Source organism: Pararge aegeria, chromosome 11, assembly GCF_905163445.1.
Source record: "Pararge aegeria chromosome 11, ilParAegt1.1, whole genome shotgun sequence".
NCBI classification, from domain to species: domain Eukaryota; kingdom Metazoa; phylum Arthropoda; class Insecta; order Lepidoptera; family Nymphalidae; genus Pararge; species Pararge aegeria.
In genome coordinates this window covers 8,934,544-8,961,755 of record NC_053190.1, presented here as the reverse complement: position 1 = coordinate 8,961,755, position 27,212 = coordinate 8,934,544, and the positions used below count along the sequence as shown (strand labels likewise).

The 27,212-nt window shown below is 32.0% G+C and overlaps 1 protein-coding gene across 1 annotated transcript; it reads left to right on the top strand.

Annotated features, from left to right (window-relative positions):
* The first annotated feature begins 703 nt into the window (after nt 1–703).
* Nucleotides 704–7,507, top strand: LOC120627411. Its single transcript, XM_039895413.1, has 10 exons — nt 704–752; nt 1,258–1,413; nt 1,806–1,994; nt 3,858–4,035; nt 4,745–4,841; nt 4,972–5,073; nt 5,181–5,258; nt 6,309–6,397; nt 7,064–7,130; nt 7,451–7,507. Exons 1-10 carry the CDS (start codon nt 704–706, stop codon nt 7,505–7,507), a joined length of 1,062 nt encoding a protein of 353 aa, XP_039751347.1.
* The last annotated feature ends 19,705 nt before the right edge of the window (nt 7,508–27,212 follow it).

Sequence of the window (27,212 nt, the reverse complement as noted above, 5' to 3'; positions counted from 1 at the left end):
CGTGATTATAGCTCCCATATCTATATTGTTCCTGCTTACCTTAGTCGGATAAAAAGTGATAACAAAAGCGGTTCACGCTTTTGTTATCACTTTGTCTAACAAATAAGTCTGGAACAATCAATCCAATTGAAAAAATCTTTGCGTTAGGTAGGTATCAGATTTATTAAAGAAAATGCAAACTATGTAGCATTACGCTGCGACTCTTAATTGACGCGGGTGAAACCGCAGGTTCTAGCTAGTGGTTAAAATAACATATTCATATCACTTTTTTTAAAGCAACACAATATCGCACGAAATTGGCAGGGACACATATAATTATGTGTCTAAATATTGGCACACAGGCATCGTTCGTAAATTCTAGAGGAATAAATTTACTAGGTAAATGAATTTAATATTAATTTTATAACTCGCCGGTCGTCGCTATCGAAACAAATAAACAGCGCCTGTGTTATTTGCAGTATAATAATCAGTCAGTGAAACAATCGGAAGTATGGCAGATTTGCAACAGCTTAATGCTGAGTTTTATAAACCATACTTAACGATATTGAAATATTTTCGGTGCACGGGCATTGATATATTTGATGAAAGGAATGTCTTTCTTTTCAAATTTAAATATGCGCCTATCATCGTATTTTTGTTTTTTATCATTGTTTTATGCAGCCACTGGCAATATGTGATTCAGCAATTGGATAGTGGAACTGACATGCTCGACTTAGCTGTAGATTTGTCTTTTAGTTTTAATTCTATAGAATGTGAGTGTAAATGTATTATAAAATAATATTAATTGATATTTTCGTAACAATGTCATCGAATTTTATAAGTATAACAGCCAGAATTTGTAAATTTATTTTCATTAGTGGTAATTTTTTGTCTCTCACATATGAATAAAAAGCGAGCGAAGATTTATTTTTTTAATCTACTAAAAGTCATCTGTTAACTGCAGTTTCACCTGGCAGTAAATGATGATACAGTCTCAGAAGGCTGCGAAGTAACCTGTAAGAAGTTCCCAATCTAATCTATTTCCACGTGGCATCGTACCGAAGCACCAAATGGTTTGGTGCTACATTTGTTTCGGTCCCGACCAAAGAGACCAGATCAAACGAAATTTAGAAAATTATAAACTGCCGGAGATTGAACCCGAGACCTCTCACTTATGCGTTGACAACGCTCACCTCTCTATCAGGGAGGTCGTGAAATAAAATATAAAATTGAGTGAAAAAAACTAAAATTGTCTGCAATAATAGTTGAAATTTACAGGTTCTGTAATTTATTTGCATTTGATTTTGAGTAAGAATAAAATAAACAACTTCTTGATGAGGCTTCAAAAAATATGGAGGAATGATGAAAGTTTACCTCCAAATGCAATTGTGTTAAAGAGGAATCAGTTAAATCAAATCGATTTATACACTTCAAGTAAGTATTGAAAAAACTTGATAAATAGGGCCATTATTTCCAATTGCAATACATTTTCATTTAAGTTTATAGACAACATTTTAAAAGTTATTCCTACAATTTTTGTTTCGATTGAAAATCTAAAATCGAAAAATATTGACTTATTGATGAATCTGCATTAGTGTTGGTATGTATGTCAAGATATAACAAGCATTCGATATTTGAAAGATATATGAAGATTTATGTGTAAGATTTAAAAAAATGTCAATGAATACCTTTCTCTCCTGAACTGTTTTGTTAGTTTAGCGATAAAATTAGTACAACTTATTTTGGTCTATGTCATTTAATAATCTACAAAATACATATAGATTTCAATAAAAATAAAAGTTATATTAATTTGTATACTTTTTCAGTTTACTGCAATGGGTTAGAAGTATTCATACACATTTATTTGGGAGTCCCACTATTAACAATACTCTTTAAGGAATTTGTACTAAAAAGAGACGTCGCCTATATTACGCCGCTAAAATTCTCATTGCCTTTTGATTACCAAAACAATATCGTTACATTCCTTACAGCTTCTTTAATAGACTACTCAGTGTGTAAGTATAATTAAAAATAATAATTATAGTCATTATTTGATTATGAAACGATATTACTGGACAACATAAAAAAACTGTAAATTTAAAAATAAGAGTAGCTAGTAGGAATTAAGGATAAAAAAGTAAGTGTATACACTTACTTATTTATCCTTAAAAATAATAATTATAGTCATTATTTGATTATGAAACGATATTACTGGACAACATAAAAAAAACTGTAAATTTAAAAATAAGAGTAGCTAGTAGGAATTAAGGATAAAAAAGTAAGTGTATACACTTACTTATTTATCCTTAATTCCTTTTTTAACCATATTAAAAAGCTAACTAAACTCAGTCAAAATATGTAAACCGATTTTGTCTAATATATATATATATATATATATATATAATGAAATAAATATAATTTGTGACGGAGGATAAAAATTCCCAGTCGTAAATAGCAAAGTAATAAAAATCTGTGAAATAGTTTCACATAAGTATACTTTTCAAGCACGCAGAAACTAAGATCGAGTAAAAAAGCACAACAAAAACTATTTATTGCGGGTTATAGGGTCCGTTCCCAAAGAGTTGGGAACGGAACCCTTAAAATTAAAATACTATTTAAGAAGAGGTTCAATTTTATGGGTTATCTGTTGCTTCAGCAATCTCTATAATCTAAATAACAACTCTTAAGTGCAAATGACCCGCCTAGGAACGTGGCACTGCATAATATAATTTGATGATAATAAAGATACAATTATTATTAAATCGGTTTCGAATAAGGCCAGAGCGGAGATCAGACAATGCTTAGTAATATTAGGTTGGGGAAAAAGGCTTTTCGCATTATAGTATGTATGAACTTGTAATACAATCTCTTTGGCTATACTATTGGTATCAGGCTGGTTTTGGTATCATAAAAATTTTAAATTTTAAAGAGGATATTTATTAGGAAAATCTGTGTATTTATTTATTTTTCGTACTGCGATGCGAAAAAAATTGCGATTTTTATGGATCTAGTGCAGCGTCTGGGAGAGTAGCATACATTTGGTTTAAGCGTTTTCAATCGGGAACTTTTTCCCCAACCTAAATTTAACCTTGTTACACATTATAAAACATTTTTACATCTACATTACTTGGGTTTAGTAGTTTCTTCTTCTTCGTCATAGCTATTTTGACAATGTATTCATGCTTATCACTTTTAGAAAAGGTTATTACCTTGTTGATTTATATGACAAGATTCTATACTTTAATATCAAATAGAAGATTCAAGAGAGTCATTTAAGGATAAATTTTGAAGGTGCATAGTCAGTACATATTTGAAAATTTAATTTATGTTCATAAGAAATTAAAGAAAATGGACTGCAACAATTTAAATATTAAAAGCAAAAATAAACTCGTTCTGCAGATTACTAGGCTACATAAAATTGCTAATTCATTCCAGGGCAATTGTATATTATTTTATGACAAATAACCGAATGTCATAAGTCCCTTGGATAGGCCTACATGAGTAAACAAATTTTGAATCTGAATATTAATCCAAGTTTCTTACCACTTAGCGGCTTAGGCTGTGTGTTGATTATCATTCAGAAGTTTGAATTTTATACATAGATTTCACAGAATGCTGTACGGTTCTGTATTCTTAGTTCTAATTATAAATCAAATATTTATTTTGTGTTCTAAATGAATAACTGACAAACGTCAGGAACGCATTTTTTCAGCGGCTAGATTGAAATATAATGTCTCGGCAGATAAATTAAGTGTTGTTTTAGGCCAATTCAGTTTGACTTCTAAGATTTTTTTGCATGTAAACTATAAAATAAATAAATTATATAATTGTGAAATTCTATACTATGCCTGACATATTTTATTTTTTTTATATTTCAGTACGTAAAATGGGGCACACTTTAAACTGCAGTTTATTTTTTCTTTCTGTATCTATGAACCAATTACGTACATTATTTCTGCTGCTCCAGGAAGATTTTAAGGAAATAATAAAAGCGAAAGAGGCAGATATTGACGATCAATTAAAGAATAAAATTAAGAAACATGTGATATTATCGAAGTAAGAAGCAATTTTATTAATGAAGACATCTAGACATTTTATAAAATTGATACTCTTCTATACTTAATTCACAAACCACCTTATTGCCTTTATCCAAAACGGTGTAAGATCGGCACAACATTTTCTTTCTTTTTCCACTGACTACTATTAGCCATCAAATCAGTGTCTACTTCTTTACCGCTCATCCGCCCATTCCTTAAGCTTTGCATGACCATGACTTACCAGCATATTACTATTTATTTTTTCCGACAATGGTACTAATTTATAATATTTATTTCTAATCTCATCCTTTATTTTTTTTCTTTTGTTTATTTTTATTAAGTGGTTTGCATAAAAGAACAAATATTAGAAAAAAGTCAAGACGTTTTACAAATTCATAATATTTTTAAAAAGAAATCTGACGAGTGCTTAATTAATTAAATAAAATGAATGATTTGCACTTGCTTATAATTCTCATTATTCTGTCTCGTACTCGGTTTTAACCTTATACTCTTCTTCGCCCTTAAGGATCTAAAGTGTATGTGGGCCTCAACAAACCCCGTGGTGTCGTGTGGATTCAAATGGCGTTTTAATAATATATTTCTGACTTTATAGTATTTATTATTGAAGAGTTAATTTATCTTTATCAATAAACATATTTCCGGCATCTTATCCAAATTGTGATATGTTTTAGTAGATACTTTATTAATTGATTTCGTTATATTCACAGCATGTTGGTTCAACTGGGTGATTCTTTCGGCTTAATATTTATTATTCATGTTTCCTTTGTAACGGTAACCATTTGCTTCTACGGCATTGCTGCAATAGTAAGTTACTTTATACTGATGTACATTGAAATAGTTATTCAATTTCTAAGATCCTATTTAATTTTTACTCTAAATATTTCATAATATTTCAAAAAATAGTAATTCTTGTGTGTAACCTTTTACATTTTAGATAAACCGTAGACTGGAAGATATGAAGAACCTTATGCTTTGTGTTATACAAGTTGTCAATGTTTATTACTGCTGTAAGGAAGGACAACGTGTTACTGATTCGGTAATTCAATGAACAGCTGCATGAGAATCATATGATTCTCTCTAACTGAGATCAATAATTTACTAAATTATAAATTTTAAATGCATATAAAAATTTGGAACTGGCAGGATTTGAACCTGCCCGCAGAAAATGCGGCCCGAGTGCTTTACCAACTAAGCTCCGGTTCGCATACCAATGATGCCCAAGTATGCCTTCTTATCAGTATTATAGTGTTTGTAGCATCATCTAATGGGAAACGTTCAAGTTTTGATATTTCAAACAATTTTTCATAACAAACTTAACAAAACCCGACTGAAGGAATTTTTGATTTTAGCCTGGGCACATTTCAAATCCACACCTACTCAAATCTTTCTGATAGTTGGTTCTAGCTTTTCGAGTCGTTGGGTTCCGCATTAGAATTTATTATTTGTTTTATGTACGTAGGAATTTGTTTAAGGTATTATTCCTGAAACTATATAAACGATGTAGTTATTCAATGTTACTTAACAAGTTCTGGACCACTAGATGTGTTAGATTGTGTTGTTCCACTTTAGTTTTTATTTCAAATGCACTCTAAAATAAGTCCGGTTTGAATTTTAATGTTGCAGTCTTGTCATTTCATTTAGAGAGGTAATATTTTGAGATCTTTTGAGGCGCTACAGTCACTATAAGACTGATATAAAGGCATATAATAAAATCAGCATCGGTATATACACTATTAAAAACTATAAAAAATATATACCTATTGTGTGATTATATAAATCTTTTATCACAGCTTTATAATAAGTTATTATTGAAAATTGAAGTGGTTGCAAACCAACTTAAAATAGACAAAGATCTTAAATTCAAAATGACAAATAATATGAGAAATCTAAAGATGCTTGAGTAGGGTACCTAATCAATGATAACACCCCGTTCGTCGACTTGGATTTTTCTTATTTATAAATGTATCTGGCTTTATTAAGTTTAGAGAATGGTAATGGATTAATAAGCAAGAAAAAAAGATAGAAGATTCATCAGAATCATCACGTGTTTGGTCTCTAGAGTTCCGCAAAGGTACCAACATACTACAGCGGCTGATGAACACATAACCCTTCCTTTGCGTCGCGCAGTCGGGTAAAAAGTGCCCAAGGACCATCTCTTAAAGCAGTATTACTTTTATTATCATAAATATCATTGACATTTATGATAATAAAACGTATATTATTTATCGTTATTTAATTTATTATGTTTTTATCAAGTATTGTGATTTTTAGGCTTTGAACGTTTCCACCGCAATATATGATAGCCAATGGGACGAGCTGTCATGCAAAAATCAAAAGATCATTTTACTAAGCATTTTAAGGTAATAAATATCCATACTAATGTAATTATTAGTGCTGAAGTTTGTTTTTTTTAACAAAACTTGGCAAAGAAAAATCTTGCATAGGAGATATAAACATAGGATACTTTTATCTCAGAAAAAAACCCGTAGCAAATTCCGTCAGGATTTAAAAAGAACTTAAACTTTGTAAACGCTTTAGCAAGAAAAAGCCATCTTGACAAAATTTAACATAGCGATAGCTTGCACCCTAAAGGAAGCCTTTGCCACCATTACCATCTAGGCCATAAGTTATTGTTGTGGCTTTCCAATAAACATATCTTTGTTCGCGATAACGGAAAGATTAATTATTATTCGTTTTATATTAATCTTAAATTCATTTTAACCATTAGGATGGCGAATTAAGTTTAATTGTTGTGGTACTGTGATAAACTTTTTGCCAACTTTAATAGCCCGAAGCTCAATGAAACCCAGTCTTCGTGATACGTCATAATCTTGGGAAAAGCTAGTTGCACTATTAAATCGTATGTAAACAGCTACAATGTTCATAAACCAATAAATACAAAATCGTTTACATAAAAAACTTGAATGTTAATTTTATTTAAATCTTTCATCCTGTTTTAGCAAGAGCTGTACCCTGTAAGAGGACATTAAAAAACTGTTAATTTCTTACACATTTTACTTTTTTAGGTCACAGCGTGCTACTTACATCCGTTCCACGAGTTTTACTGAAATATCTTTGAAGAGTTTTAAAACGGTAGGTTGTTGCTGAGTTTTTATGTGAAATTTGTGTTTTTGTAGAGCATTTGCTTCTTTAAATTAATTATGGCATACTTAATGTTAATGTGGCGGTAAAATTTTCATAATACGTCCTACTTGTTTTTTTGTTTTGTTGTTAGTGAACCGGTTACAATAGAAACCAAGTCCTCGGGGTTCGTCTCTCTTGGATTCGATTTTTTGAACTTGGATTCGATTCCTAGGTCTGTCCAACAGGGTTTGCTGATAAAAATTCTCAGTGTTAGCCCGGAGTTAGATTATTTATATAAATTATAGTTTATCACTTTCATTTTGTTTCAGATAATGAAAACTACTTGGTCGTTCATTTCACTAATTGTTAGCATGTATGAAAATTAGTTATACAAACTTCACACTTCACATTATGTCTAACTTAGTTTTATTTTAATAGAGTACATTTGTGTACATTTTAAAATTTTAAATACATAAAGATAATTAATTAAGCATGCAAATTTTGTTTTCATCGTATATTTTAATCGAAATTTAGTATTTATTTTCTTCAAAAAAAGTAACGATTTCGGAAGATTGGAACTTACTTAAATTGTGGTCTCCCTACGAAACCTATAAGCTGTTATCCTGCGGTCAATGCTCTTGCAGCGTAGCGGTGCGGTGATATTCTCGGATATGGTAAACATAAATAGGTAACATATTAATAAAAATATGATATATCTTCTACCGACGTAAAAACCAAACCACCCGACCAAAGAAAAACACCACCAAATAAAATTTCCGTAGTGTTAAAAAAAACCCTGTTTAAGCACTAAAGCTAAACGTCACGTAATTAGAAAATTAATAATTTATTGTTTTTATTCGCTTTACAAAAGTAGTTTGTGGCTTAAAAATAGTTTGCTATTTTATATTGTATTAAAAAAATTCTTTCTAAAGCGTAAATAAAATATTAGTATGTTTGTTTATTTATTTTTGGTTTAACATATGCTGAGTTATAACACAAAATTCAACTGTTAGCGTATGTTGGTATGCAATTTGGTGTGTGTCACAACAAAATATTTGAAAATGAAGGGATAAAATATTGTATATCATAAATTCATATTCATAACACATATTTCTTAGTGAATCGGCGAACAGCGAGGCACGCGTCAGAGTAACAATAGCGTCGTTCTACGTTATAATCAAACAAGGTAGAAAACGTGTACGAATCTCCGTTTTATTGTCTAAGTTGCATAATAGTTACACATTATGTATGACTTAAATTATTGATATTTAAGTGTGTATGTTTGTTAATATGTTTAACTTAACCTTTGCACTGATCTCGATTAGATTAGACCCATATATTATAAAGCTTTTATCCTGGTAAAGTAAACAGGATACATTTTATCCCTGAAAAGCAACCGGGTTACCTACCCGCGGGATTGAAACTAGCTCTTAGCGTTCTTTTTAAAAATGAGAAGAGGAAAAACGAATTATTGGAGCAATCTGAAAATTGATATAGAACGTTGCAACTTTAAAGGACGAAATTTAAATTATGGCATTGATAAAATTTATATGATACATATATATGATACTGTGATTCTTTATCATTCTAAAAATATTCAATAATTTGTAAACATATAGATAAAACAAAAATTATTATAGGTAGGTACTACGATCAAGTTAAATAAATTTATTTATTAAGTTAAAAATAAAAACGTGCCCTGTGCCGCACGATTTTACCCTCGTAACAATATCATAGTATTTATCAATTCGTTATTTAGCATCGTACTTTAAATTCTTCTCATTTATTAATTTCTAGATTGTATATCAAGTAGATTGTGAAAGTACCTTATAAATTTTGGTAATAAATAATCTGCTAGAGAATTTTAATATAAAACAAGGCTTTAGTTATATTTCTTTTTAGTTTCTAGTGCTGGTATATCTAAAACACAATTTTTTTTTCCCAGAACACTTTTTGCCTCATTCTAAATTAATACTTTACAAACATACAAGTTCTGCTCCACAAATTTTTATAGCTTCCATAAGCTTCTATTAGTTTTTAACCTTACAATCAGCATTACTTAAAAACGTTTTCACCTCCCTGGCGCAGTCGTGAGCGATGAGGCCTTATAAGTGGAGGACCCGAGTTCGATCCCGGAATGGGCAACTTGGGAATTTATAATGTCTGAATTTTCTCTGGTCTGGTCTGGTCTGGCTTTGGCCATGGCTAGTTACCACTCTACCAACAAAGACGTGCCAGCCCATTGAGCCATGGCCAGGTTAGGTTGAATATAACGTCGAATCCCTTAATAGGTTAGCCCGTTGTAATTTTAGACTGCATCAACACTTACTACAAGGTGAGCTAACAGGCATGGGCGAACTCGTAGTGGAGTGAACTTTTTTAAGTGTCTTTAGAAATTACTGGATGATAACCAACCAGTACAGTGTCAACGAACAAGTCATTGTTTAAAATTAATTAACGTATAATAAGGTAACACAGTTATTTTAAAAGCCACAAGTTCACTACTTATTTTGCTGAGGCAATTAAAATTTAAATTCCATTCAGGCATTAACCTTTAGAGGGTTCCGTATCTTACAAGAACCATCGAACTTACTTTAAAGTTATGAAATACTATCGAGATTTTTTGAAGAAATCTATTTATAGATAAGTGGTCCTTGTGCACGTCATGTCCTCTTTCATATTAATTTTAAACATTACATCAACTTATTACTGGCCCACTACGGGTCACCTCCCACAATGAGAATGGCTTAATGGCTCGTTAGCTCAGTAGGTAGGTGGCCTACTTATGATTATCACTAAAACGTTACTTAATTTTAAGTTAACAAATAGGCACTTTAGATTACCATCAAAACGTCTCTCGATCAATCATCACGTCCCTACAATAGAGAAATACCTATTGTATGTAGGGCGAATTTTATCAAAATCAGTAAAGATTGAGCCAATCATAGATAACTGACACTTTCGCAATCAACGAGCTAAATTTCCAATGACGCTAAATTAACTCGATATCAAATTTCGAATCGAAAGGTCATGAGAGCTGTTGATCTACAAACGGCTGAACAGATTTTCTACAAATAAAACGTAACACTAACATTTTATAAAAAAACAAACTAATTCAAAGCGGTGGTGCCATCTTACCTCTTCGATACCGTGTGTCAGATATCACCATTTCGATACACACGGTAAACTATACTATAATACGTAGTAAAATAAAAGTTAAAGTATTGGTTCGAGGATAAATAAACGGAGACAGAATTATCTCCAAAACTGTGCCTTCAATTTAACATATACTTCATTCGGTCTTTAATTTTTTATGGGAAATGAAAAAAAAAAAATATTATTAGAACAGGAACCCATTCCGCACAAGTCCGACTGTCACTTGACCGTTTTTATGTAATGACACTCATGATCTTTTTAACGGAGTAATCCGTGAAAAACATAATGAGTAGGTATTACGCTTTTCCGAGGTGTCGAGCTTCCAGAATGCAGTGAAATTTAAACATCATAATTTTTCATATTTCAGAACAGGGGAGTATTACGTAATGCAATCACAATAACCAAAGCTGTCTATAGGTACCTAGTATAGAAGCAAAAGTTTGCGTTTGCAATTTAATATTCACTAGCGGACCCGCGCGACTTCGATCGCGAATGAGCCGACATAAAAAAATATTCATATGTTGTCGCTGACTGTTTCATAGAACTTTAAAGAAACAACAATTCCGACAATACCGATATACTTAAACGTTTACCGTTTACGCATCGCACGCATCAGAATCTCTCAAAAAGGATATTTTTTGCCCGAGACTCCAATATAAATGAATCCTAGCTGGATTTATTTATCGCCCCCGAAACCCCCTGTATACTAAATATCATGAAAATCGTATGAGCCGATTCCGAGATTCCAATTATATATGTATTATATATATATAAGAATTGCTCGTGTAAAGATATAAGATATCATCATCATCGAGCGAATGATAACTAATTGTCTATTTCAGACGAGCATTGATAGTATTGATCACTGTTATGTTTCCTATTCAATACCTTTTATGTTTGAGGATCTTTGTCTATGTGCGTATATATTTATGTATTTTTAGTAGTGTATTTATATGTTTTAGTATATTTATTTATTGCACCATGGTAGTTCAAATACTACATTATTTATCAATGTTTTATTTTTTTAATTGAAATACAATATTATAAGTTTCCATACTGAAATCTAAGTACCTTGATTAGTCTTGAAATACTTACTTCAAAGTCATAGCCCTGTGTTAAATTGCTCAAAAGTGATAACTTTCTTGCTAAGAAATAAATTATTTCCTTCCTTTTTCATGACCCCGAATTATGATGATAGAAATTATTTAACAAAACTCCTGATTCAATATTTAGTTTTAGGACAAAAACTTCGAATCTGAAAAAGTGTGAAAAACAGTCAGTTAGACGGAATTCAGATATAGAACCTTTATCTAAGCAGCAGAATAACAAAAACAAGGCTCTGTTTTTCTCTAACGTAACTCTAAAAAATACTATTGATCTAGGAAAAGGCTTTTAATTGGAACGTAGGAAATTTTGTCGCACAATTTATTTTGTGGCGAAACCAGGTACGGGCCAGCCCACAGTAATTAATGGAACAAAGCCTTTTCGCATTAACAGTACTCGATGTTACTGCCTGCATAGTTTTAAGACCGCGAAAGTTTATTTAGTTGAACTCTATTTACTTTTAGTTCTTGCATTTGCATTTTAGGCAAATAAATGGTGCAAGAACTTCTTCTTACGTACGATTGTGTTGTGTTGTGTTGTGTTGATGTTTTCACCAAGCAAGCAACCACGATAACGACTCAGACACCAGGAGGGATCTTTACGCCGTCTGAGTCTCAGTACGAGACTGAAGTGGATCGTTAAGTCCAAATACTCACACACAACACAATGTTTGACACAATGTTTCTTGAAATAAATCGAATAAGAATTAGTAGCACATTTAAAAAATGCTTATCAATAAAATAATATATCTGGAACAAATTAAGTTATATTTATCGAAAGTTTAATTATTAGCCCACTTTACAAAATTACAGTAACAAACTACGGGAGACTATTTAAGTTTCACATACATTTTATTTGAACACATACTAAATTATTGTTACCTTCAAATAATAAAATTTCAATGAAATCTCAATATCGCTCGAATTATAATAATTCTCCTTCTTTTCTTAGGAGAATTCTTTAAAAGTGCATTATATTTAAAGATTTCATATTCTACGAATTTAAAGCGCATGCGCGAACCAGTCTATGTTTTCAATGCTAACTGACAATATTTTATATTCATTAAATTCATTGCTCTTTGGAATACATTATGGGGAAATTATTGGCCGATTAGCGAAGTTGATCAATGACTGACCGTAAATTATACCTCCACTATACTAACATATTAAATCTATGTCCCCAATAATTTGAAAATAATATTATGAAACAGATTAAATGTTATTACAAGCTTTCATTTGATTTTACTGATGTGTTTGTGTTCGTCTAATTTTTCCTTAGTTGGAAAAAAATATTAAAAAGGCGATACTGTGATATGATAACTTATGGCTTTACTTATAAAAGCATTTTCATTTTATTTTATTAAACATACGACTTAAATTTATGAGTCTTCGCATCTCAAAATAAGCACTGCAAATTCCTCTTACATCTTATATTCAATTAGTTTAAAATTGTCATAGCGCTAAGCATGTTCTTACTGCAAACAAACAATGAAAGTTTTCAAAAATTAATATATATGAAAACAACCTCATCATAATCATATCAACCAATAACCAGCCTTCTACAGGGCACGGGTCTCTTCCCACAATGAGAAGGGGTTAAAGCCGTAGTCCACCATGCTGACCCAGTGCAGATTTGTGGTTTCTACACACCTTCATTTGAGTTCGGCATCCCGAATTGAAGTCGAAGTCATGCCCACTGGGCTATCACCGCTAAACTTTGAAACAACATCTTAATATATATAAATCTCTTGTCACGATGTTTGTCCGCGATGGACTCCTAAACTACTTAACCGATTTTAAATTAAATTGGCACACCGTGAGCAGTCTGTTCCAACTTAAGAGATAGGATAGTTTAGATTTTTAATTATAGTCGCCATTTTATTTTATTGCAAATAATTTTTCTATAATTAATTGACAGTCACATGTTATATATATATAATACTACTATACTAATTTGAGGCTTAGCGATACTGAATGCTTAAAAATAAAATCAAACGCAGGCGAAGTCGCGGGCAACAGCTAGTGTGATTATATAATAAAGCAGTAGTCCACCACGCTGGCCCATTGCGGATTGGTGGACTCCACACACTTTGAGAACATCATGGAGAACTCTCAGACGTACAGGTTTCCTCACGATGTTTTCCATCACCGTCGAAGCCAGTGATATTTTAATAACTTAAGAAAACGCACATAACTTTTTTGAAAAGTGAGAGGTGCGTGCTGGTATTCAAACTCGGCCCCCTGAAAGTGAAGTCAAAGTCTTACCCACTGGGCTATCACCGCTAACTAGTTTTCTCACCTAATTTGAATTATTTTGATGTACCTACCTACCTGTAGTAAATAATTTATACATTAGCCTAGTCGCTAATACAGGCATGTGTCCGTTTTTTTTTAAATTCATAGCGGCATACTTACTTATTACCGCAATCCACGAACGTATGCAGCGTCAGAGGAGCAAATGCGCTTCCGGATTTTGTATACCCGGCCCTTGAATACATTAGACGGGAGTTTGTTCCAGAATTTCCATGTGCTTGGTAAAGATGATCTAGAAATAGAAGAATACCAGACGGTGAGGATGAATTTTACTTTCTACGGCGTGCGGCAAGGTCAGAAAACAGAGTTGGTGTAACTAATGCAAACAACTCTTCAACTCTTCAATGATCGTTTTAATGTAAATGAAAACTGTAGATGCTTTTAAACCGACTCCAATCAATTTGTTGTTTTTATGGTTTATCTTAAAAACTTGAATCCCTGTTTGTTTACCTTAAGAACTAAAATCTCTGGCAATCAGGTTACAGAAAGACAAAAATCTTAATTAAACCTTAATAGTCAAAGTTAACATCATGTATTCGCGTGACAACATGCTATTAATCTTATGGTAGTAGAATGAACTAGTCAGTGAACCGACATTTTTCACCCGACCTCTATTAATTACTCTAAAATTGTTTATCTATGTTAATAGACTCACTGAACCCTTAAACTCAATCAGTTGAAAATTCTATTCCGCGCGGATAAATAAGTAAATAACAAATAATTGTAATTATTACTTAGGCGATATTGTGAGATTGTATTATTATATTTTCCTTGCATAAAAATCACCATGATAAATACTATAATTATAAATGCTATACAACCACGGTGTTTTGAGATTTCCCTAAGCAAGTAATATTTATTTTATTGTTGTATATTTATGTAATTTTTTTCCTAATTCTTAGGTTGCCTGGCAGAGGTCGCTACTAAGCCATAAGGCCGCCGTTTGTATTCTACTTCTATTTTTATGTTTCTTTTTTTTCTTGCATAATTCTTAATGTTGTGTACAAATAAAGAGTTTAATAATAATTTAAAGTGGTAATGAAAAGGCGTTTGCTTAATTTTATTTATATTATTTTAAACAAATCTTTCGAATTTCATATTTACTGATCATTCAGTCAGTCATTGGGAGGAGAATCCCTATTAATATTTGAATCGTAGATATATTATGAAATAAAGAAGCCGTTGCTTGAATTATTCCTCCGTTTATATTACTGTTTTTACAAATCCTATGGGAGTTTTTTGATGGCCTGGGTTAAAAAGGATCTATGTTACTCTGCGTCCCTTGTACTAACTCTATGCCAAAAAACAAAGTCGATTGGTTGTAAAGTAAGGGCGCGAAGTAAATACAAACAAACACACTTTCGCATTTACAATATTAAAGTATATATTTGATTCAATTTTAAATATCTTACCATGTAGAATTTAAAGTGCGGATAAGCAATCCTATGCTGTTAATATATTATGGGCTACTTGGCAAAATGTAAGTGTCGAGGAAACACAAGTGGTTATTAAAACTTTGATGGGAGCAGCAAAAAACTTTTGAATTGATTATCCCGTGTCGGCAAATTGGACGTTAGCAGTTTTTTGAGTTCACGAAATCTATCCAACTTTTCTCATTAGGGTGATCTGTTAAGCTGTGATCGAAACAAAAAATGTTTGTGAGAGTTGAAAACAATGGAAATCATTTTGCATTGCAAAAGTCTATCTATCTAAGGCGAGTTTTGGTATCGTTTTACATCAAGCTCTTTTTAATAAAGTAATAAATTTCAAAAAATAAAGTTAGTGCTGTTTTCAAACAGCTTATTCTAATTTCATAAATGGGTGACACATTGATAGAAACAAGTACCGCACCGCAATAATAAATGCATAGGGTATTTATCTAATTGAAAGTTAAAGGTTTTTCTTTAGTTATTATATATGAAAATGTTCTTTATATGATTAACTTTTTCATAGTTAACAATGCTTAACCACTAGAACCGATTGATAGTCTTTCTACAACACACTACACTACTAATACTTCTACTACTACTACTATACTTCTACTACACACCACACTCGTTTCATGTAAAATATTAATATATTTATTTACATGCTTACCATAGAATGATTTTACATATTTACATTTCCGTAAAATATATTTGATAAGCAAAATGTGTACAAAGTTTAAGTTAACCCTCTACAAGATTGCCGGATTTTTGAGCCAGCAATCGTATTTTGAGTGCACGAAAAAGAAATTCTAAAACATACTCACGTAGCTCATTTCCTTAGTAATGGGGTTATATTCCGCGGCACAATTTTCAATTTCCCAATCTCTTTCTACATTATATCCGCTGTTCGTGTTGAAGTAAGTTCGTTTTCAAGATTTACTTTCGTCAGCCTAACTAATAAATTTTAAGTTATTTTGCTTTCATAATAAAGTATAGTCCATTGTTTTCTGCATTTTATCTGAGACTAGTTATGCATGTGGGTTCTCCCAAATGTAATTATTATTTATGTAATTATAAAATAAGTTTTTGGTTTTATAAGCCTAACTTTCAAGACTGTGTCAGCAATGATTAACTAATTTAGCGTGACAATCCGAGAAACCTTCACGATGGTACCAGGCTGTCCCACTTGTGCCAGCAATCCGTGATTTTTTTTTTTGGATTTAGTACAGTGTAACGAACTTTTAAATTTTATAACATCAAATAATACAGCGATGGTGGGTTAGGTAGTGCAAACGTGTTTATAAATACCTGCTCTTGGCCGCCTACTTTCATAAAATAAAGGCCTGAAACTCTAAGAAACCTAAGTCTTCTTTTATTTATTACGAACTTTTTATTTTTTGAAACTGGAGTATTCAGTAAACAAAATTTAATATCAAGTAATGTTAGTGTCTACTGTATCTACATTGTTTTAAGGCAAATACTACGTCCGTTCATTACTCTCATCAGGCAGTTAAACAATTTTCTACTCTCTAACTTGAGTTTCTAACTAGTTAAATTTTACTTACCCTCCATACCTACCAGTTTATAACATAACTAGCGGATGCCAGCAACTTCGCCTGTGAAGAATTACTATATCCCATGAGTTTGGATTTCCCGCGTTACCTGTGCCCATCTCCAGAAAGCAAGCTACAGGCGAAGCTGAAAGAAAATAAAAGTCAAAATATCAAATTGATTGTTATACTTTGAGAAGTAATAATCTGCGTCAGTCTTTAGTTTTAACCGAAAGCCATCATACCTTTTCGTATACAAACTGAAAATAACAAACAATTCAGGAAACAAAAACTTATGTACTAACTAGCTGTCCAACTACGTCTGCACAAAATCGTTTTAATATCTTAAAAAAACCTAGAAACTAATTGCAGCGCTACCTACGAGGTCCAGTTTTATTTCCAAACTATGTTATTCGCAGTCCGTCGTCGCCATCCGTGTTATTCTTATTTCGCAACTTCTAAGCGATAGGTTCAATTTGAATAATATAAAAATAAATTAGCAATGAGCAGGTATATAATCAAACTAAATATTTATTTTATTTTATTTTATTTCTTTCGCAATTATAATATTAGTAGGATGGTAAGCATGCATGCATGTACATACTTGATAATATACACTTTCAAATAAAAAAATAATTATTAAAATCGGTTTAAATTTAACGGAGCTATGAAGTAAAATTGATATAAATTTTCATCCCGTTTCCCGGGGAAAACTTCTTGTTTATTAGGATAAAAAGTACCTTATATGTTGACCCGAAATACCAGCTATCACTGTGCCAAATTTAAATCCGTTCAGTAGTTTTCACGTGATGCCCGGACAGACAGACAGACAAAAGTTAAATAAAATCTGTTTTGGACTCAGTATCGATTATAAAGAATTAGTTAAAATTTTCAAAATAAATGTACCGAAATCTTCGGATATAGGGCGTAAGGACGACGTTATCACTGGTCGTAGTACCTCTTCCAGCCAACCACTAAAGACTAAAAAATAACAAAGATGAACTGGTGGTTCGTGATACACAGATAAAAAAAAGGAAAAAAACAAACTTACATACACTATATAATTTACACCCTAAATACATATATAATTTTGTAAAAAAATATTAGAATCAGAAACATTAAGACTATAAATAAGTTATAATATACATAACTTACACATATATTATTAAACATATATTTATGAACTTACCGTTATAAAAGGTGATCCTTTAGACGTCGTTTATGTATATTATAACAGATTTGGACTGCCGTATATTCTAAGGTAGGTTATTCCAGATATTAAGCGCTTTAACCGTGAAAGACTCACCATAGCGGTGAGTTCGACTAAAGGGCATCTTAAGTTTGTCATCTCTCTGGGAATGGTGGTTGAAAGTATGGTCAGACCTAAGTAAGCTGAATCTTTCCTTTAAATAAATAGGATCGTGAGGCTGAAAATGGAAAGAAAAGAGAAGTGAAAGTAAGTGGAAATCGCGGCGCTGACCCATTGGAAGCCATTTGAGACGCGCACAAAATTGCGTGATGTGATCAAACTGTCTTAATTACCTTTGGCCAGTTTTGAGAATATATTATGCTAAATTGACCCCACACTGACACTCGAATATCCTAGGTAGGAACAGTAAAGTTTAAAATCTTCAAATTACTCTAATTTACCTCGAGGTATAATGGAACTTTAAGTGAGTTAAATTTCCTCTAAAGTCACGTTAGCACCATTGCATCCGAAACGGTCACGAAGCAACGCGAATGCGTGACATTTCCGTCGGCACGAACACTTTGAGTGTCTTTGCTGCCCCAATTGTTCCTCATAACTTTTCACACGTTCCTCTCACAATATGTGTGTGCTAACACTAAATGTATATAATTCATAGTCTGGAGAATGTAGTCTGGAAGACTCATTTGAATAACGTGATCTTACTTTCCCTGAGAATCACATTAACAACACTGTATCTAAATCGTACACGAAGTACAACGTTTTATTCCGTCCTTCACAATTTTGTTTAAGAAGGAGGCTACAATAGCCATAGTTTTATACTGCCTCACGTTTCTGCGAATGATTTCAAATGTTTAGAATTCTGTACGTAAAAAAAATGTCTTGCAATTTTTTTTTATCAATCTAACACCACGGACACTTTTAAAGAGACCACTATTACACTGTTCACTATTAACATGTTTACCGCCGAACTAACCGAACACTGAAGGTCAAATCAATAACAAAGTATTATAAAATACAAAAATAACAATAGATTTAACAAATATAAGATACGTTTTGGGTCTATGGATTGGGGGCACATAACATACATTTTATATGTATGTAAATGTTTTAAAATATAAATTCATATAAAGCCTCTCGAAATTTCTTAACATATTGATTTATATTTAAATCTAAATCTATACTAATATATAGTTCTATAGAGTTTTTAACGGTTGTTCCGTTAAAACTATTAAACTATAGAGAGAATTAACAAAGAACTATTAACATGTAGAGTTTACGTTGATTTAATGGATAGGCTAACTTTTTTATAAGTGTTAAATCTCCGAAGTGTATAGCGGGGGCGTTAATGATTAGAAAAATCATAAAAAACTAAATTTTGAATTTTAATTCTTGAAATTTGGATTGAATTTTTTTGGGCTATGTTACGAGCAAACAAGAATGTATTGAATGAAGTTTAAATCACAAAATCCGTTACGGGGGTGCTAATGAAAAAAAAAAAATTATACCAAAATTCCCACAGACTTAAAATTTAATATTAGTTTCATGTTTGTTAAATTAAGGTTACTTACTATCAGATTTCGAAAAATTGCGCGGGCGAACCATAATTTGTTACATAAACAGAGGAACACTTTGAATGCCATGCCGTGCCTTGGAACACATCCTATGAAATGACACCCTTCGGACTGGAACGCAGCTTAGCAGCTTAAATAGGCATGGGGGTAGTAGGGACTTCCCTGGACAAGCTTGGCCACAAAATGCTTTAATAGGTGCTACTTAAACTTTAAGTGCGGAAGAGTATATGTAAGATTTGCAGTCAATGATTGCAACTATCTATAATTTCCTACTATCTTATTAACTATCTATAAATTAATAAGAGTATATATATAAATGTTATGTTGGTTTGTGTACGCTTCAAAACTCAAAAAGTTCTGCAATGATCGGGCTGAAATTTTAGCATGATATATAAGACGCATCAAGGATTGTTTTTATCTATTTTTCTAAACCATTCAATCACAATGTGCCACAGCGAAGCGTGGCAGGGTACAACTAGTAATTTATAAAATGTATCTTATAAGCCCCAAAACTATCTTATAAATCAATTTTGTTTGTGTATTGTTTGACGGCCGAGTGGCGCAGTGGGCAGCGACCCTGCTTTCTAAGTCCAAGGTCGTGGGTTCGATTCCCACAACTGGAAAATGTTTGTGTAATGAACAGGAATGTTTTTCAGTGTATGGGTGTTTATCTGTATATTATAAGTATTTATGTGTATTATATTCATAAAAAAAATATTCATCAGCTATCTTAGTACCCATAACACAAGCTACGCTTAATTTGGGGCTAGATGGCGATGTGTGTATTGTCGTAATATATTTTTTTATTTTATTGTTTTAAAATCGGCAGTCTGTTTGACATTAGTTGGAGTCCTAAAAATATACTGAAACAAAACGTCAACAATATTAAAATATATCTGCTTGGAGTGATGCCATTAAGGTTCCTAATAACCTAACTTAATACTGAACCAAGCCACGCTTTCCCGTAGCTTGCTCAGTTATACATTCAAACTATACAGAACCTTTATTTAATAAACATTTAAAAAATATATATATTTTGTTAATATTTCATATACGAAAGCTGACCTTATATTTATTATATAGATCCCAATAAAATTATTAAGTAACGTACAAATTGCTATAATGCAATATTTGATAAATCATTCTTATCATTAAAGTAGGTATCTTTAATCTGAAAATTTACAATTTAAACATTGAACAAAATGCCCACGTTATTCTTTTGGGTCCATAATATATTGTTTGTGTCGCACGCTATGCTTCATACTTGGTTAATTACTTTATACTTTGTTATTAACTGTGTGCTACCGCTATGAATTGCTCATTTTACACGCAGTAATTATTCCACACTTTATTTTTATTTAAATAAAAATCGGCGGAAAAATGAAATCAAAATTCATATTTATTGAATGTTGAAATGTAATATTTTTCAAAATTTTTGAAATACATATCGCAAACTAGCGGGCCCTCGCGACTTCGTCCGCGTATGAGAGAGAAGCTAGAATAGATGTGATGAACATCATAATCATCGCGGCTAGCTATTTACATACTATTATTTTACGTGGTATACTGAGTTAGTAAGTTGTCATTATTTTAGTTGATACCTACTTACGAGTACATCAATACATCCACCCTCACAAACTTTCGCATTTATAAGATAGTGATAGTAATTGGGATTGTGATAGTGATAGTGATAGTGATCTTTAAAAATGTATGTGCGTTTAAAGCAATTAATTATTACTTGGTTTAACGGTGAACCAAAACATCGTATCGAAACTCGCATTCCTGAGAGTGCTTCCATAGTGTTTGTAAAGGCGTGTGATGTCCACACTTAGCCAGCGTGGTGGACTACGGCCTGAACTATTCTTATTCTAAGAGGAGAATCGTGCCTTGTCGTGGGCCCGGTAATGGATTACCGGACAAATAATAGCATTATATACAAACACCAGATAAAATATCATAATAATAAATATATTTTAACATGTCATTATTACAAATATTAAATTTTACAATTTTAAAAATGATAACCGCTCATTTAGATAAAAAGGATTTTCTTAGGTAACAGTCTGAAGAAGAGCAAAATAATCAAAAGTACATAAAGATTCCGGCGATGGCGAGCCACTTAAACTTTTGACAAAAATAAGATACATGATCTTATTTGCGTAAGCCAAATGTGAACCGAATAATCAGATTTTAAAGACACTAGTTTGTTAATATGGTCCTTTCGTAAAGTCTAAAACAAAGCGAAGAAGACAAATGTTCTAAAAGAACTTTGGTGAGAATAAGAATAATCGCAAGAAAAGCGAATGGAGGAGTATAAATTTTCCACACATATAGTTTCAGTAGAGAAGCTTTTCAGAATACTCATATTTGGTTAAATGATGCATAAAATATTCATTAAATCAATAAAAAAAACCAATTACACCCATTACCGTGTATTTGACGTACACGCACATACACTCTTTTTTAATCTTTTTATTAATTTTATTTTTCCACTACAAGTCAGTCCTTGTCTACAATCTCCCCTGGTGGTAAGTGATTATGCAGTCTAAGATGGTAGCGGGCTAGCCTGTTTGGGAGTGTGGTGGTTATACGCGACTACGCACCGGATCACTAAATCGCTTAGTGCCACGTCGTTGTCGGTAGGGTGGTAATTAGCCACGGCCGAAGCCCCACCAGACCAGACCAGAACAAAATTTAGAAATTATAAATTCCCTTATTCCTCCTGCCGGGAATAAAACTCCGGGACTTCCTATTTAAATTCACCGCGCTCACCATTGCGCCAGGCAGGTCGTCAAAAAATATAATATAATCATTTCACATACACTACCATATAATCATTTGACACACACTACCATATACTCGTATTTAACACACACGCATATCACGCAATACTTTTCAATCATTTTTGGATTATAATTAATATGTGAAAAAAAACAAGCAAATAGATAGTGTAGCCTTGGCGAAATCTTTGATTAAAGAAGTATAGTCGTCGACAATAGAATCTTAATAATGTTAAAACTTATAATTTACCCGACTAAGTTTGTTGTGGGCTCTTCTTAGACCAGGACGCGTTTGGAACCCTCGTAGCTTTAGTTTTAAGTTGGCGAACGAAGTTATCACCATCCCCTTACAATTATGTAAACAAATAATATGTATGAACGCTTCATAAGTGCCTGTGATAGGCCTTCATGAATAAAGAGATTTTGAATTTGAATTTGAATTTTGAATTAATAATGGTCAATTAACGACCAGTTGACTACTAAGAAAACACACTTTTGGAGTAACTAGTGGTTAGTTACTATAAAAGTGTATTTTCTTGCAAAATAATCTTTAATTCCAACACACCAAATACTCTCTTCCATAACTCACTCCCTCGTTAAAATACAATCACACATTGCGTAAATATTATCTCCAGTTGGCAATAATACAAACGCTCTGCAAATACTGGTACATATCCAGCGACGATTAGGCTGGCAGCTTGCCAAAGTCTGTTCCTAGAGTTAGATTTTTGAATTGAACATACTGCTGCGCTAATAAATACCTAGCGATGTACTTATAAGGTTTGTTATAATTTAATCTCTTGTCATCAACCGCTCTACATATCTTTAGTTTTATTAAATGTATAAGATATGTAGAGTACAGATTAATATTAATTTAAACAATGAATCATAAGTCGACTAGCTGTCGCCAGCGTTCTTCGTACGACAAACAATCAAACAAATAAAAATAAACTATTTCGCGTTCGTAATTAAAAGCATGGATTAGTTTTTATTATTTAGTCTTACGACGCGTCGGTACTCTCTTGTTATCTTTATACATATATAATAGGTTTTTAGTTTACTTCGTATGATTACGTCAACTGAAACAACTTAAATGTGTTGCTCTGTAAAAACAAAGATTTATTTGGTTATTTTTATTACATTACGCTACAATTCAATTTTGAGACAAATATGTAAATCACTCCTACCTGTAAAAACAAAGAAACGACATTTAAAGTTTATTTCTTAAGTAAATTCACAAATGGTTTTTTTGATTTATTCCGTTATTGTTAACTTTGTTTTTACAGAGCAACACATTTAAGTTGTTTCAGTTGACGAAATCATACGAAGTAAACTAAAAACCTATTATAAAAACTAACTAACTAACTATTATAAAAACCTATTATTCCGTTATTCCGTTATATAAAAATAAAATTCCTTACTCATCAACGCCGAGACCAAATTCTTGGACCGCAAAAGCTGGCACAAAGGTTCCCTTTATAACGTAGATAAGGAATGAGAAAAAAATCCCATGGGGAATAATGAGGATTTATATTTCTCTTCTGGGTTGGCTTTCTTTAATTATAAATAATAATTATTAGAGAACATCGTACTCGCGGAAAGTCTGATAAATTCAACAAGGGTCTTTATTAATTAGAAATTTAAAAAAACTAAATGAAAATATGTAATTCGCATTTTATGGTGGCGGCCATTTTTGATTTGAAATTTAATATGTAGTGTACACTAGGTGGTAAGTGATAATGCAGTATAAGATGTTAAAGGGTTAACCCTTTAGAGATATGACAGTTTTATAAAACCCATGACCTTACGCTTACTAAGTAATATTACAAATTTTAGATTAAAATATATACAAACTTTTCATAATTTTGGTGGTTGGTCTATTTTAATTTAATATTCAAAGAAACTTCTTAATATCCAGATTTGTGTGTTAGTGATGCTTATGTAGTTATTAAGCCAAAGTTTGCAACAAATAGTTCATGCGTGTAGGTCTTTAGGCAATATGCTAGATTTACAGGCAACATCTGTGTCTTCAAAGTAACTTACGCGTGAACACTAGTGAAGTGACTTCATTTGTTAATAAATAATGTTTATTGATGATATGTATATGTAGTCAGGGATTTTTGAATTAACAATCAACGGACCAACCAGTTGGTGCATCTGATGGTAAGTGAAAAACCATTGTCTATAAAAAGAACAACACTTCGCAAACTATGTAAGGAAAACGCCCTACAAAATACCGCCGTGAGTCGACAAATGTAAGGCTCGGATTTTAAGCTTCTTGTAATCATACCAACGACTACTTCATGTAGGCAGTAATACAGCAAAAATAATAAAAAAAACTAAAATTATATCCCTTCCCCATCCCTATTCCTATTCCTATCCTATCCTACCCTATCCTATCCTATCCTATCCTATCCTATCCTATCCTACACTATCATATCATATCCTATCCTATCCTATCCTATCCTATCCTATCCTATCCTATCCTATCCTATCCTATCCTATCCTATCCTATCCTATCCTTTCCTACTAATATTATAAAAGTCAATGTAAGTTTGTTTGTTACGTTTTCACGCAAAAACTACTTAACCGATCCTCATGAAACCTTGTACACATATCCTTGGAAGTGATAGAAGTAATATAGGATACTTTTTATCCCGACATTAAGCTCGGTTCCTTTGGGAGAGGGGATGAAAGTGTTTGACGATTTTACACCATAACTCCGACAAATTTTAACCGATTTAAATAATTATTTTTGTACTATAGAGGTTATAATATGTGTTTATTTTTAGCCAAACTGTGGTTGAAGATAGAGGACAGAACAGAAGCGGACAGAAGAAAACTCCTCATTTGCTAGATACTGAATACTTTAAATTATTTTAGAACTACAACAAAATTTAATACCACATCAGAAAACAAAATCAAACGCAGACGAAGTTGCGGGCAACAGCTAGTATTATATATTTGAATCTATCATTATAAATGAACGACATTACGACCTTTGCGCGCGTTGCGTTTATTTGTTTTACCTAAGACTAGAACTAAGCTTGGAAAAAAAATGTGAAACGTTTGAGGGTGCACAGCGTTACAATAAATGGCTGTTTACTTTAAAACATGTAAACTCATTAAATGATTTTAAACTAAACTATCGATACTTCATACTTTTACTGTAATAATACGGTATTACGATCGACAATTAGATATTAAACCTATAAAATTCTTATTTCCAAATAAGTGACGTGTGTTTTTTAGCAAAATAAATATCTTTAAGCCCAGCGAGTTTGAACCTAACTTATGATACCTAGTTCGTATTTTTATGAATATAAGCTCTACCAATGTACCTCTGATATTTTTCAATGACCTAAGTAATCAAATAGGTTGGCTAGAATTCGATAAGTATCTTGAATTCTTGCTTGCTTTACTTGCGAATAATTCTGACTATTACGTAACTTTATATTTGACTCATATATCTAATAAAACTGAAAATTTATACTCGATTCGATACTGGGGTAAAATTCAAATTATTCGAATTCAAATTTTTTTTTTGTGATGATGATAACAACATTCGTTAACTTAAAACTAAAGTTACAAGGGGTTTCAAATGCGTCCTGGTCTAAACAGAGCCCACAACAAACTTAGCCGCGTTTTTTTTTTGTTATCACCATTGCACAGTCGAATTAACATTTAGCTATGAAGTTAGAGCGATTCATACCCACGCTTTTTTTATCATACATGAAATTATAATTATATGATAGGATTTTTCTGTAAGCTTACGTTTTATATAAAATTTGAACCTGAGCTTTGAGTAGGATATTGAATTAACTATATTTATTATATCTATAGTAACAACTCTATGATTAATGTCTATAACATTATAGTATGTAGTTTATGATTGTAATATATTATATTGTATATTTTAAATAATTATTATCATATTATGTGTAGTATTAGAATTTATCACCATTCACAAAATATATTTTGTAATATTTTTATTTTGGACCTAAATTTGGTTGGTTGGTTGGTTGTCGTAACCCGTTCCTTAGGAATAACTGTCACCAAAGGTTGTCTGAGAGTGATCTCTTTAGCGATAAGACCGCCTTTGCACACCTAAAGTAGCTTTATAGTTTCTTCGTTGTTTCTTTTTCTCTTTTGTTTTGTTTTTGTTTCAAATAAACAAACAAACACTATTTTTTTGACAATCGAATGCGGTCCAGGTAGCTGTTTATTCTGATTGTTTTAGTGATAGGCTGGTTACTTAGTGGGTGGGTGAAATAGTGTTCGTATGAGCAACACTAGGGGTAAAGTTACGCAAGCGACTAACAATCGGCATCAAACAGAACAATTTCAGACGGTACTCTGGTTTTGAGCAAAACGTGCGTCGAGGGTGTGCTTCGTGATTTATACCGAAATGTGTAGTTGTGGTGCAGAGTGTTCTTGCTTGTGCACAAATTCACAGTAAGAGAGATGGGGGTGCCTTTTGCTTGTTATATACGACATCCACTCGTAAACGATTCCATGCATATAACCACCTTTAATTTTTTTACTTTTATTTTATTTATTAAGGCCCAAACAGTATACTTAATACTTAAAATTAGTACAAAGAAAATAACACATACACCAATTAAGTAGCCCCTAATAAATCTAACGAAATACATTAAAATTGACAGCAAACTTATAACATAATTATGAAACTTTAGAATATGTATAAACACATATTATTGACAGATAATGTAAATAAGGGAATACCCTTATTAACAATATCCATCCAATCCAAGTGGATATGTGAAAACATAAGTAGAACTTTTACGTAGAACAATTAGAAGTTAGAATTTAGAATAAAGATGTTTTTTTAACTGAGCAAGAATAAGATTAAATAAATCTAAATCCGAGAAATTATAATTATAGCTTTGAGTAGCTCTATAAAAATAACTATTAAGAGCTTATTTAAACAAAATTAACTCTTGAACTCAATACCTGTTTT

What these genes read in the sequence shown, in the direction of transcription:
- LOC120627411 (XM_039895413.1), top strand. Translation starts at nt 704, where the DNA reads ATGCTCGACTTAGCTGTAGATTTGTCTTTTAGTTTTAATTCTATAGAA. An exon ending in TAGTTTTAATTCTATAGAAT is followed by an intron (nt 753 to 1,257) that starts GTGAGTGTAAAT and finishes TGAAATTTACAG; the next exon opens with GTTCTGTAATTTATTTGCAT. An exon ending in AAACATGTGATATTATCGAA is followed by an intron (nt 4,036 to 4,744) that starts GTAAGAAGCAAT and finishes TTATATTCACAG; the next exon opens with CATGTTGGTTCAACTGGGTG.